Raw genomic sequence first — 13,965 nt, 5'->3', positions numbered from 1 at the left:
GGATGGAGGGACTGGGGTTGTAAGATCCGTATTTGACAACGACACTCATGTCTGGAAGAAATGTCAATTAAATGCCATTTAATGATATTTGCCATGCAAGTGCCACTTTAATGCAAAAGAGAGTATGTTGAATCAAAAGAAGTGAAACATCACAAGCAGTGTGTGTGTGTGTTTGTGTGTGTGTGTGTGTGTGTGTGTGTGTGTGTGCACGCGTTTACTTACAAAGCAGTCTGTGTCCTTTGGTCCATAACAGCCACCTGCGCACTCACGATGGCAGCAGTCACTAACATAGGGGCCGAAGCAACGGCCATCACATTGCTCGGCACACACTGTCTTAGTTACTGTGGAGTGACATATGTATAAAAGAGAGTGGGAAAGAGAGGATATATTTATACATACTTATATGTATCATATGCAATATAGCTATTTTACACCTGAAGATCAAAATGTTACCATGCATAAATTCATGAGGCTAGTAGAACATTTACATATGTGAATTATTTTTCTTTCTTTCTTTCTTTCTTTATTTTTCAGCTTGTCTCATGGGGGTCACCACAGTGGATCGTGTGGTTAGTTTATACACAGGATGCCGCTGGTGACACAAGCCTCCCAATTTTATGAAGACTTAAAGCAGAAGTATAGAATACACTGGCTTGTGCAACTTCAGGGGTGCTGCATCTTGTCCAGGGACACTTCAGCATATGGCCAAGAGGAGCCAAGACACAAACCGCCGACCCAAGAGTCAATGGGTAACCATTCTAACAACCGTGCCGCTGCCACCCACTATGCAGCCTTTAGAGTAAGAGTGACAAAAAGTTACACAGTGTAAACAAGTTGAGCTAGAATTAGAAAAACAATTCATTTAGACAGTTCCTATCTACTATGCCCATGAAAATCTCCCACTACATAACAAGTACATAACATACAATACACTGCTGCGTGAACAGTCGAACGTCTGAGCGTGTCACTGCTCTCGCTTGATAAAATGTCTGTATGCGTAAAGACAAAGGATCGTTGCAAGCTACTTGCTATCTTCAATTGTGTTTCGGTCTCTCTGCATGCTCCACCGGGGGTCTCTAGCTGGACGTGATAGTAACATATTCCTATCTGACTCAGTGTAGTGCCACTGCTTCGTGGAGGACGTCTGTAAAACCCTTTTCCCACATGCCTCATGTCATATGGGCTGCGTGCCTTGAGACCTGAACAGCCATATGTATACGCACAGCTCTGCCATTTCAATGATAAAGACAGCTGGTAAGAGGCAGAGCTAAAGTGGATGCAAGGATATGAGAAGCACCAGCAGTGGGATTTATATGATAGAGTAGTAAAACTTAATTAAAAGCTGTTGGGGAGGGATAACAGTGAAATCAACAGAGGGAACTGTTGCAAAATGAGCTGGTACACACGGTACACACATTTCATATTTTGTTTGAAATGTGCAATGATTCTGTTAAGAGATATTTGGTGGTTAGATGCAGCAGCTACTACTAAAATAAAACATAAAAAAAACAATATATGAGTAAAACTATAATTATTTTTCAGCTGCATTTGTAATTATGGCATTTATTTCATTTAGAGTTTAATGCATGCACTGGCATATGATTTATGTAGCAGAAAAAGAAACATCTGAATTATATGTGTCCACACCAGTGTTGGATTTGTCACTCAATTAAACTATACTTTAATCATTCCAAGGTCTGCTGCTACTATATCAGTAATTTGTCGTACAACTTGTTATGTTAGCTTATTCAGTACTTCCACCTCACCACCGAAATCCCAACCTTCCTCAAATATTAATCAAGTCAGTTTTTCTTTTCCCAAGAAAGTCAACACACAGTACTGTGCAAAGGTCTAAAGCTACTATTAGATTTAAAGTGTTAGCAATGTTATTATGATCTTATTTATTTTGTAGTATGTGTATACAACTAGAAAATATATCCATATATGTCAATAAGGAAATATGGACACAGTATTTAAAAACAACACAAAAAATATCAGAAAAAAACTGCTTCTGTAGGCTACAGTGACCAAAGACCTGTCAAAAATCTGATGAGAAGTTTCTTTTTTGAGAGACCGGACGGAGTCCAGCAAGGACCTGGCTCAGTATCTGGCAGCTTCATCTGGATGCCAAATGAATTCTTCCATGGTTTGACGAAGCTTGATCAGAAAGGATAGCAGCAAAGAAACTACTTTTTGTGTTCCTAGTTGTTCTAATGTAAAAACGGGGAAATAAATAGATAAATATATAATTGACTATCGTAGCACCTGTATCCATTTTTATAGAGTAAACTATAAAGTTGGATTAACCAAAGAAGAGGAACATTAAAAATCTGAAAACTAAAAAAAGAAGGCAGCTACTGGATAATTTAGGTACATTTTTGTAATTGAATTTGATGGTAAAGGCAAAAGCAAATCAGGCATCCTGAACATACAGTAGCTATCATTGCTGAGACTAAAATAGTAAGTTGCCCCAGTACTAATTTCTGGTAAATTAATAATCTTAGTGTTGTGAACCCAGCGCTGGAATTGTAACACTGCAAACTCAGTGCTGGTGGATGACAGCCCACATACTTGTCTTTGTGTATGCATACACACAGTGTTTTGATGTGTGCTCTGTTTCCCTTTGGGCATTGACGTGACGAGATACTATAAAAGTGATGGATACAAGCCACAGACAACCCTCTAAACACACATGCAAATACACACGCACACTTCACCCCGCGCCTAACGTACCATCAGTGGCATTCCATTAACGGTGGCTGGGCTAAAATGAAAGGCCTGCTTTATTCAGAAGACAGTTTGTCAAACAAATGACCTTGCCAAGAGAAAGATGCAATGCTGTTGATCAATTTGGCTTTAAACTTCCACTTTAAGAAAAAGCGAAACAGGCTGGTGATGACAAATACAAAAGAAATCCATCTAATAAAATATGCCTCGAAGCTTCCATTTGAACAGGCTGCGGACAGCAGCATCAGTCACAGGGACCACTGCTTCTCAGTTCCCATTTACATGAGCTAAAATGCACTTCACATTTTACATTTGGTTTCCAAAAGAACTTCATAAATAGGATAGATTTCTTTTTTTTTTTTTTTTCAGTAAAAACACAGAAAGTTTTCTTAGAAACCTCACAAATGTTATCGCAATGAAGGAGGCATAAAGTAACCACTGAACCAAACTCTGTTCAAGGCTAGGTCTACTTAATTTATAGCTTTATTAGAGTATAAGACCAAACGCATATTGGAGTTCAAATGGTTTGGTTACAGTAATAACAGTTAAAGTAACTACATATCCCTCTTCTTGGCTCTATGACAGACAAAAGTTGTCTTTTGTCGTCTTTTTCAACTTGACCTGAACACTCGCCATATGCGGCACATGCAGAATAATTATGTACATTCATTAATGAGCATGTGTGGCAACACATTTTTACATAGCAAAATGATCTACAATAACCTGTTTTCAGCGAAATTCTATCTTACTGGAAAACAGTTCAGTGCCTGTTACTTCCAAACAGACCTTCCTCATAGGTAGATGTTGGGATTTGAACCTGACTTGCATTAGCAGTCAAGTGCATAGGTGCAACTAATAATATTATCAAGCACTGTTCCACTTACAATAGATGATGCAGCATGAACAATCAGCGCCAGCAACAGAAAACCTAATTTAATGCTACGGGCTCCACTTGTGTGAAGAACCGCTATAACAAAGGTCTGCCACATCATTAATTAAGTGCATGAGATAAAGTTTTAAAGCAACACGTTTGGTGTAAATTATTAAGAAAAATAAAAGCACCATTTATGCATACTTAGGAGCATTTTTTCTCTTGGCATTTTCTTCGCATTGGTTTTATACATTTCATTACATCAAAGCAAAAAAAAAAAAAAAAGGCAAAATAAAGATGAATCATGGTAAGAATGTATGAATGAAGATGAGCATGAGATAGCAACATATGCGCTAAAAGGAAGCAGAGAGACAAGGCCAGGGCTTGTCAGGGCTGGTCTGTGCTGTGTTGTTAATAAGTCCTGGTCAAACAGTTAATTCCTCATTATCTTAATGAGATCGCAATCAGATGAGACACGCCACGGTGGGAATGTATTGGTGAAGTAGACTGTGCACACTTAGCACTGAGTTAGAAACTATGTACAGATATAAATATACATACACATAAACTAGCAGGACAAAGAGAATGCCAGCAGTGTTTTACTCTGTTGTATGCGAATCATGGTGCCCATGTTCCATGGACCTCCAGTCCCATTTTATGACCAACTAATGTCAATACAAAATGTAGTAATCCTTTTTCAATGGTACTAGTCCAAATACAAAAGTACACCATGATTAACAGCAGTTTGGTGTGCAATTTTGTATTTTAATTTGTCTCTTTTTACCTTTTGGTTTGAGCCAGTTGTTGGTCTGTAGCTTTTAGTATTATATTCCTCCTAGATTTAGCATCGGCTATTTCTGTGTCTATATGTGCTTTTTTGAGCGAAGAAGATTTAACAAAACCTACATGCGGACAAACAGGTGGGAGAGATGCAGACACGGAAGGCATGATGATGGACAGAGCCTGAGAGAGAGTGAGAGAGACAGCACCGCTGACAGAGAAACTGAGAGCCGAGGAAAGATGACGATGAAAGGAGTGGGAATAACGCGGAGCTTCCCCCCCTGCTGATGGACTCAGTAGTGTATCATTCTCACACTCTCCTAGCTGCCATTAGCTGGTATGAAGGGTGGGAGGTCACAGCAGGGGGGGTTTGTGGTAGATTTGCTGGGGATCTAGGGATGTTGTTGGGTGTTGATATGTGTGAGTTTGTGTATGTGTGCATATTGGCGGTGGTGGTATTCCCACAGTTACTACGGGCGTGTGTGTACCTGTAGAGAGCTGGCTAATTTACAAGACTGAAAACTAATGTACCTTAAATCTCACACACTGCTACGTCTCTCTCTCTCTTCTTATTTAAGATGATGGGTGTTCATATAAAACACCATAAAGGTTCGTGAATTTGAGCTGAATGTACTAAAAACTGCTCAGGACTTGTCATACTTTGTGTGTTTATACAGCAGTCAGTATGTTGTGCACGCAGAAAGAGTTTTTCTGTTGTAAAGGGAAAATTAAAAAAAATAAATAAATAGTAATGTACTTACAGCTTTGACACTGGTCTTCTTTGGGTCCCCAGCAGCGACCATTACAAGAACGATAACACTTTTGACCTGCACACAAGTTTAACAACAGGAATTGTTGTTAAAGGTTATTTCATACTAAAGAATGCAGCCTCCCAAAATCCTTCAAGCACTTCACTGAACCCTGAATTGATCTGAACACGTTACACAATTGTGGCTTTTTGCTTACAGTACTTTCAATACGTGTGTGTGTGTGTGAGTGTGTGTGTTTCTGTGACATTAATGGATGGTCATATAGATCACTCCTGTTCGTTACAAGTCTCAAAAAGTAACCACGCCTTTTCCCGGTGCTGCTATTATTACATAAGAAACCCAATGGAACTTGCCGTCTTTTAGTGACGACACATTATCCTCCCTGGTATGTGCTGCTCTAGTCATAAAAAAATACTTAAACAACCTTGACACAGGTTATTTTGTGAAAATAAGAAAATTCTTATTGCCACTCCACTAGAAATCAGCCCAGCATGAAACCAGCACACATCAGATTGCGATAAAAGCAGTAAAGCAGCATAGAGCAGCATCAAAACCCCCAGAGCTTTAGCCAGTGCCTTTCTGGGTTTTTTGGAGAACTTAATTGACTGTCTAGTAATTGACTGCGGGGGAAGTGAGCCTGGATAAGTGCAGAAGTGCTGTCCTCTGTCCATCAGCCTCTTCAGATGAGAGCTATTAGCATCGAGACCGACTCTATTCCCCAACATGAGCCTCTCCATCTTCTGCCCTCCTCTTCTTCCTCATCAGTGCCCCTCTCCGCCACACATTTCATCTCCTCCATTCTCAATCCACCCCTCACTGATTCATCACTCCTCTGTGGTTCCTTTTCACTTAATGTCTATCTTTGTCTCTTTTTGTCTCTTCCCAGTTTGTCCCTGTTTTTCTTTTTTTTCTTTTTTCTTCCGGTCTATCAAACTAGCACTTGTGACGGTGCCAAGTATGAACAACCTCTGCTGCACTTACCTGTGTCCCTGTTCTCCTCTGAACTTGGTGCCATGTGAAGTCAAATTAAAGAGTTTTCATTTAGTGTCCAAGACATTCACTGTCTCAACTCATAAATTCTCAGTGGTCTAGAATAGACTTGTCCTACTGCACTTCCTGCATCATAATCTTTTACAGCTTCCTTAAAACAGCCCCTGAAGGTTAAAATGTTGGACATTTTGCTTTATATTGGTGTGGGGAATAAAAAAGATTCAGGGTTTCAACCAAATAAACAGGGCATGCAGAACAATGAACAGCAACAACAGTGGCACACAAACATCTCAAGTAATAATAATGTAAAGCTTGTGTGTCCCCAAAGAATGAATTGGAGATTATGTTCTTAAATGTGGATTACAGGTTTGGAGACCCTTGATTTTTTTTTTTTTTGGCAGAATAGAGCACTTGCATGGGAGTCAGGGTTGATCCAGGGCTAATGGGGCTGCAGGAAGGAGGGTGAGCAGAATATCAATGTCTGGAGCCGTTAATCTGCATGTGAAGCCTTCAGCAAGTGCTGAGAGAGGAAATCCGAGGACATATGCAGAGATTGTCTTGTTTGTTGATGGTGGTGATTACGCTTTTTTTTTTTTTTTTTTTTTTTTTTTGTATTTCCACATGTATAAGATGAGGCTACTTGCAAAAAGTGCAGTAAAAGGTCTAAAAATGTCAAACAGCTTGAGCACGAAACACAAAACAAAAGCAGAGCATGTTCGCAGGTTAAGTAATCGAATAAATAGAAGCGGGTCAGAGGAGGTGACTTAATGTGTCTTTGCTGCACAAACAACTACCTCAAATAGCCTGGCAGATTAATAAATCTCAGCATTACTCTAAGCAATCTTTAACATGTCTTCCAGTTGGCTACAAAGGGGCACTGACACGATGTGAACCATCAGTCATTGTCGATTATCATGTTAAGGACTGTGACAGAATCGGGTCAGGGGGGCGATTTTGTGACGACAGTGTTTTGCGGCTCACTTTTGCGTCACTTCTTTTGATTGGAGCAGGTCACGTTTTTTGAAAATTAAAGATAACTTTTATTTTTTTGCAGTTGGTACAATTATTCTAGAGACCCGGACAGCTACAGTCTTTTAAAATGACAGTATGGTTCACTCTCTGGACTGGCAGGGAGTCCGAGGGGGCTTTCCTCACCCTTTCCAAGTCTGTTTATGGCCATACAATTGTACGACACATGCAGCAATGCTCCTGGTAAATAAATGTTAAGGTTAATAACGTCCATCCAAATCATCGTGTCCTCTAGACTTTAGGTAGGTTACTTACATGCAACGCTGCTGTTGGTGGGCACCACCACAGGATGGATCCTCGGGTTTTTGACAATGTCTTGCCAGTGGATCGTGTCTGCGTGACACAAAAACTTGTTCTGGTCAACATAAACACCTCCACTCAGGATCTCTGTGGAGAACAGAGGGATCACACATTCAGTACAGGTTGTTTTTTTTTTTTTTTTTTACTCGACTATTTCTGCCTGAAGGATACACCTAATTTAGCAATGATGTCACCCGGTTCCTGATGTGTAGTTTTAATTGGCAGCTTTCTCCACCTCTCATTTTATAATTAACAACTGACATGTCCAGACACTACATGTCTACATTAAAAATCATTACCATACTAGACTGGGCAAGCACTTTTCTTCCCCCCTCCGAGTAGTGCTGATATATTGAGGGAGCAGATGACCTTGAGACACATACGTTTGATGATGGTGGTTGTCGTGAGGCAGCTGAGCCACAGCCGTTTCATATTGTTTTTATTACAACCTCTGATCTTTTCGTTTTTTAGGTTTTGGTTTCTCATTCTTCTCTTCCTATGCTGCGAGGAGACAAAATCAATTATGCCCCATTACCATCACAATACTAAGTCCATTTGGGATTTAAGACCCAGTAAGGGACATCAGCCTTAAAGATTGGCAGTTTTTATATTTCTTCAAGGTATAATAAGCATCACATACTTATAAGGAGGATGGATTACTTTTGTCATATGTATACACGCACGCACTGTCCCCCCTGAATGATTGGATATGGAAGTTGATTCCGATTATTGTTGTGCAGGAGTTTAGACAATGCCTAATCCTGACTTTTATGAGTGGCAAAGAGAAATAGAGAGACATGCACTAGCAGATTTGCATTATTTACAGAGCTTGTGTGTTCTCTATCTCCCAACAAACAGATTACTGACACAGAGCTGAAACCGATGAGACACATAATCGTACACGAGGCGCCCCGCCAGCACCACACAGAAACAGCCAAATACAATATTGGCCCACAAAGGCCCGATTAAATGATACTCCCTGGATAGTAGGTGGTGGAGGTATTACCTATACAAGTCCCCATCCCCCCCCAAACCTCAGCCCTGCCTCTCTATCGTTGTGCATGTGTGGGGGTTAGGGGGAAATTAATCCTGCCTCTCACCATTGGGGTGTTTTTTTTCTCTCCTAGAAGGAGGCCGTGTCTCAAATTCAAATTGTTTGCACAATGGGCTGCTGGCAAAGTAGGGCAACGGACAAACCAACAGTCATTGCAAAGCAGATGTAACCACAAAAGTGCCAGCAGGACCTCTCAACCCTGGTTAAGCAAGATACATGAACATCCTCCAGGCACCTACCTTCCTCCTGGCTGGTCAAATTGTAATTGGAGTGAAAACGTAGTAAATTAAGGTATAAAAATATGCAAGTTACATTTGGCTACGTTTACAACATGATGCACATGCACACACATTTAATAGTTACTGAATGAGGGTTACAGCAGGTTTGAAAGTCTCTGAAAACAGATATTTTGTAAGTTTTACTGAACGAATGAATGTCCTCATTAATACGTTTTTAATAAATGACATGAATTCACAGCGTGCCTCAGCTGTCTGACTCTGTGTCTAACTTTAACACTTAGAAGCACACTGAGACTGTGGGGGACAGAAGATGTTTTAAAACGATTTGGACGAAAAGATTTGAACTCAATATGCAACATCTCAGCTTTAAGAGAATCGTCTGGATTCCTGTGCGTGGTAAACAAATGAGACAAGGTGTTTCCACGGCGTTCACACTCTTAAAACATGTTGCATAAACAGACTGCAAAATTAAAAACACCCTGGTAAACTCTGTCACAACACGTGAGCCTGAATACAGTCAAAAGCCTCCCCGACTCACCAATGCGTTCTCACACGTGATGTATTTTGATATGTAGTGCAAACACACTCTCTTGCAGTGCGACATGACCAAATTCAAGATGCTGGATAATAGTTTAATTGGATCCTCGCTGGCAATTTGCCTAGAAGAGTTATAGTAGTTCCCGTGGCCTCCGTCACCAAGATTGGAATAAATAACAAGCGCATGTTACATAATAACATGCAAAACACATGAAGGAATGGCTAGTAGATGCTTGGCTTGCACATTTCCTGAGTGTACCGTTTATGGCCAGAGGGAGATCAATGGTTAAATCCTGTTGCTGATTGTTAAGTGGTTAGAGAAAATGTCTTAATTACTCTGTTCACATAGCGGCAGCTCGCATTTCCAAACTGCCCCCTCCCCTACCCACTTGTCCCGAGAGCAACTGCAAACATCTCTGAATCAGTGTGCGGCTTCAGAAAGGAGGCACAGCAAGCTTCAGTATCAGGCCGCATGACCATGGAGAAAAACAATATGAAAATCAGAGAGGCAGAACAAATGTATGCAGGCAATTATTTTGATGGTAAGCACTTTTTTTTTTTTTTTTTTTCATTGCAGTATGGGGATGGGTTTGATTAAGACTGGGAGGCAAATCGCAAACCAGTGATCAGAAAAGCCATATTAATGAGTTTGTGAGAGTGAATTAATAGATGAGAAAATATGTAGGACATCACAAGCACTATAATAAACTAAACAGTTGATTTGCACCCGTGGTGGAGGACTACTTCACTGAACGTCCACTGTAAGGTTTATTATTCTGTAGACGGAGACGAGCCATGTTCTGAACTACATACAAAAACACATCCACTCAATATCTGAGTCTATCTTTATACAATCTGACATATGCAGGTATACCTATCCAAATACATAAAAAAAATAATAACAGCAGCTTGACAGACACAGTATAGTCTGCTGGTTGGTGTTTAGAAAGATCAGCAGCCACCCAGAGATTCAAAAAGACACTGAAACCACAGGTATTAACAGCCAGCAGACAAGTATTCAATCAGAAAGACAGAGGAGTTTTTTTCCTTTTGCTCGCGGTGGGCCTGGGGATTTTACCCTGACTTTCCACTGTACTGTCTCATTGACTCCCAGAGTTCCAACTTAGTTTCAGCTCGGCACTGCTATCAACTCAGTGGAACAGAGGAGAGAAACTCTGCGGGAAGATCAAGATGCATTCTGGGTCAAAGAGGCTAAATGCTGGGGCGCAGAGCCTGTTGTATACCCCACCAGCAGTGAAAGGCTGGACTTGTTGCTAGGCTGCACTCGACAGACAGAAATGAGTGCACACACACACACACACACACACACACACACACACACACACACAGTCCATACACTGAAGAAAGCATGCTCAAAAACAAACACACACAGACACTTCCACACATAGCTCAGGTTTGGGAGTAATGAGGCTCTCATTATCATACGTGCCTCAAGCATCCATTAAATTAAATTATTATTGCTTTATCAGTAGGCTTGTAACCAGAAGGTCACTAATTTAAATCTCTACTGAGAGCTGTGAAAATATGGGTGGGGAATGTCAGCACTATTCTACAGTCCCTCTGCAGCTGTTGTATGAATCACTAAAGAAAGACACTTTATCTGCACCTACGTTTGAATACAATTTACAAGCAGGGTCTCAGCTGAAGGTAAGAGTTTTCTTGGAAAACATCACAAAGCTGACGTCAACGCTCCTGGCATTGTTCATTTCGTCTAAATTCCAAAAACAATAAACGTGTTAACAATTGTAATCGCTGCTGTATGTGGCTAGTTCATAACATCAACCTCTCTATGAATGCAGAAGTAAAAAACAACTTTAAGTACGCAGCTCTACAAAGATTCACTACAGACTGCAGACACCTCTGGAGCACTTCCTGTGACTACTTCCTGTGCAAGGCGATATAAATTAAATAAGTAAACAAAGACTGAGTGAATGATTGGACCAATTTTACAAAATGTAAATTCCATTTGGTTTGATGATATATAAATGACTTGCAGTGATAGATGATGCAAGAATCAGTAACATCTATTTCGTCAGTAATCATGTTTCGTGTACTGTATGTAAGAAAGAAAGAAATGTAAAAACTGATTGAACAGATTGAGGATTAATTAGTGAATGGATGTTCAGATAAGTCCTCGAGATGCATTGCTGACATAAGTTGCCTACACAAGCTCTACCTTATAACAACAATGATAAACAACTGATAATAAGCAAGGACAGTTCTTATGTAGCGAGGAGGAGAGAGAGAGACGCTGCACACGTTGCCACACACTGTTGTGTCAATCACGATGCTCTGAGTTGCTCGGTTTCCGACAGCAGATGTCAGGACAGCAAATCTCTGGCTTAGCTCTACAAATAGGTGATCTCCCCTCCCATCCATCAACTGCAGCTACAGCACAGTCCCATCCTCGCCCCCCTCTGTCCCTACTGGATGCATGCGTGTCTGCTTGTGTGTGTGTGTACAGTAGTGTATAGCGGTCTGAATCTGTAGGTAAAAGATTCATCTAAAAAAAAAAATATGTTAGTGAGGGTGTGAATCTGTCTTATATAGAGGATAATATCAGTGTAGCTCAGTTGGTAGGACAGACAGAACAACTCCCGCTTCCTCCTGGTCACATGTTGAAGTGTCCTTTGGACAAGTCTCCAACAACAGTTTCTCCAATGGGATCAAAAAAGTATCTCATCATTTCATCTACTATTATTATTTTACTTCCATTTTTATTAATGGATCAAATACATATTTGTTTTTACTGTTTACTATTGTCTCAATAGAATAGTCATACTTGTTGTTAACAAGAGCCAGATTTTAAAAATGAGTGGTCAGAAGTGAAACAGTAAAGCCTGGAATGTAATGACTTTTAGTCCATTGTATAGATCCTTCCGTCAGTATTTTATTAGGCCATCCCATCCTCCCAAATCCTCCTTTCTTTTAGACCCCACACGCCCAGTTTGCAGTATAGACTTTCCATTAAAAACCAAATCAAAGATAACCTTGACGTGTCATCAGGAGACGTGACACGATGACACCCAGCTTAACCGTACGGAGTTTTGTCTCCTGTTGAAAATAAAGCTATGCTGCTTTTTTTGTATTAAATAATACCTGAGTGCCTGAGTGTCTCCAAATTGTTTACAGTTCAAGTAGGATGAAGCAGGATCCAGTTAGAAGGATCAGAAAGAGAAACTGGCAGCAAAATTAGATTCTCGAGGACACACCCCGGCAGACAAGAAACATTCAAGGCTTGTGTGGGTTATGTCACCAAATCATTTCTTGTACTTAGCAACACAGACAGACCAAGTAACACTTATATCTACCAGGTTGGCAAATGTAATACTGTCCTTTCTGGCTCTACTTTTTTTTTTTTTACAAAAATAAGTCCATTTCACTTTTATATTCGCCAATAATTCTACATTATGAAATGGATCTCAGCACACATCACAGATTTTATGAGGTGTCTAATTTTGTCTCTTATAAGGACAAAGGATGGACAACCTCCCGCAGGAATGACATGCAATTTTAATACTGTTAACACAGTCCCCAAGCAAAATGGTGGTACCCACTCAAATGTAATTGCACTTTTATGTGTTTAACTATTGACCTGAAAAGAACAACTGCATTAATTTGACTGCATAAAAGCGCTTCATGAGAGGTTCAACAGAGAGGTGGCAGCGCTGGGATTCGATTGTCTCTGAACACACTGCGGTCAGGAACAGCGGTGTTGGCAGTGTGTGTGTGTGTGTGGCATTGCTGGGTTGGTAGAACAGACAAAGATTTATATACAAAGGATCATCATAAGAACGAGACAACTTGATGGTATCATGTTGAGAGATTGACAGATGACTGGAATGAAAGGTAAAAGCTGGAAAACATCAATACGGTTTTCTTTATGCATAAGTGCTGTACAGTATGCACGAGCAATATTTGGGTATAATTACTAAAGATTATTATTTCATTTAACATTAATCTCAGATTTTTTCTTTTTTTCGATAAAGCCCCATGCCACTGCAGTTTGATACAATTTGAAAAAATCGAACTAATAAATATATTTTGAGGATATTCGAAGTTTAAAACTGATAAATTGTTCTATTCTTAGAACTAGCATGAAGAGATGTTGTTGAGATCCTTACCGAGGTACAGTAGATGGCATGGGGGTGTCAGCCATGGCCCCATCCCACAAACATATGCTGCTACTTCACCAAGATAATTGCATTCACAGGCTACTGATTAAATTTGGCCCATCCCTCACACAAATGTTTCCTATGAGCCGTTATGAAAAATGCCTGAGATTTAGGGATTATAGAATTATACCCAAGCAAGGCAAAGCATCTGCTTAAAGACAAGAACAGGAAAAAAATACAATCATGACAGAATGGTTATGGGCTGGCGCGCTTGTATCCTTGCTTATTTTCAACTTAAACTGTGATAAAACCCTGGTAATCTGAGCTTTATGGATTGAGTGGAGGAGGGTAAAAATCATTTTACAATACCTTGAGATAAGACAAATCTATGAGCAAGGAAGAAAAACAAAACAAAGAAAACTAATGAGAGAAAGAGCCAGAAAAAAAAAGCAAGACATAAAAGATTATCAAGGGGACAAACAAGTGAGTGATTAAAAAAGAGTAAAAGGACCTTCAATTGCTGCTGCTGAGG

At 40.1% G+C, this 13,965-nt stretch overlaps 1 protein-coding gene across 1 annotated transcript in view; it reads right to left on the bottom strand.

Annotated features, from left to right (window-relative positions):
- LOC113172631 (receptor tyrosine-protein kinase erbB-4-like) overlaps nucleotides 1–13,965 on the bottom strand; it is a 234,711-nt gene that overhangs the window by 72,558 nt on the left and 148,188 nt on the right. The window contains exons 4-6 of the mRNA XM_026375601.1: nucleotides 7,423–7,554; nucleotides 5,140–5,205; nucleotides 223–341 (exon numbers count right to left, since the gene is read on the bottom strand). Coding sequence (XP_026231386.1) covers nucleotides 223–341; nucleotides 5,140–5,205; nucleotides 7,423–7,554 — 317 coding nt within the window. The remainder of the gene's footprint in view (nucleotides 1–222; nucleotides 342–5,139; nucleotides 5,206–7,422; nucleotides 7,555–13,965) is intronic.

The sequence above is a fragment of the Anabas testudineus genome, chromosome 21 (genome assembly GCF_900324465.2).
Source record: "Anabas testudineus chromosome 21, fAnaTes1.2, whole genome shotgun sequence".
In the NCBI taxonomy this organism is placed as follows: Eukaryota; Metazoa; Chordata; class Actinopteri; order Anabantiformes; family Anabantidae; genus Anabas; species Anabas testudineus.
The sequence above is the reverse complement of the archived record's forward strand: the minus strand, read 5'-3'. Positions and strand labels throughout refer to the sequence as shown.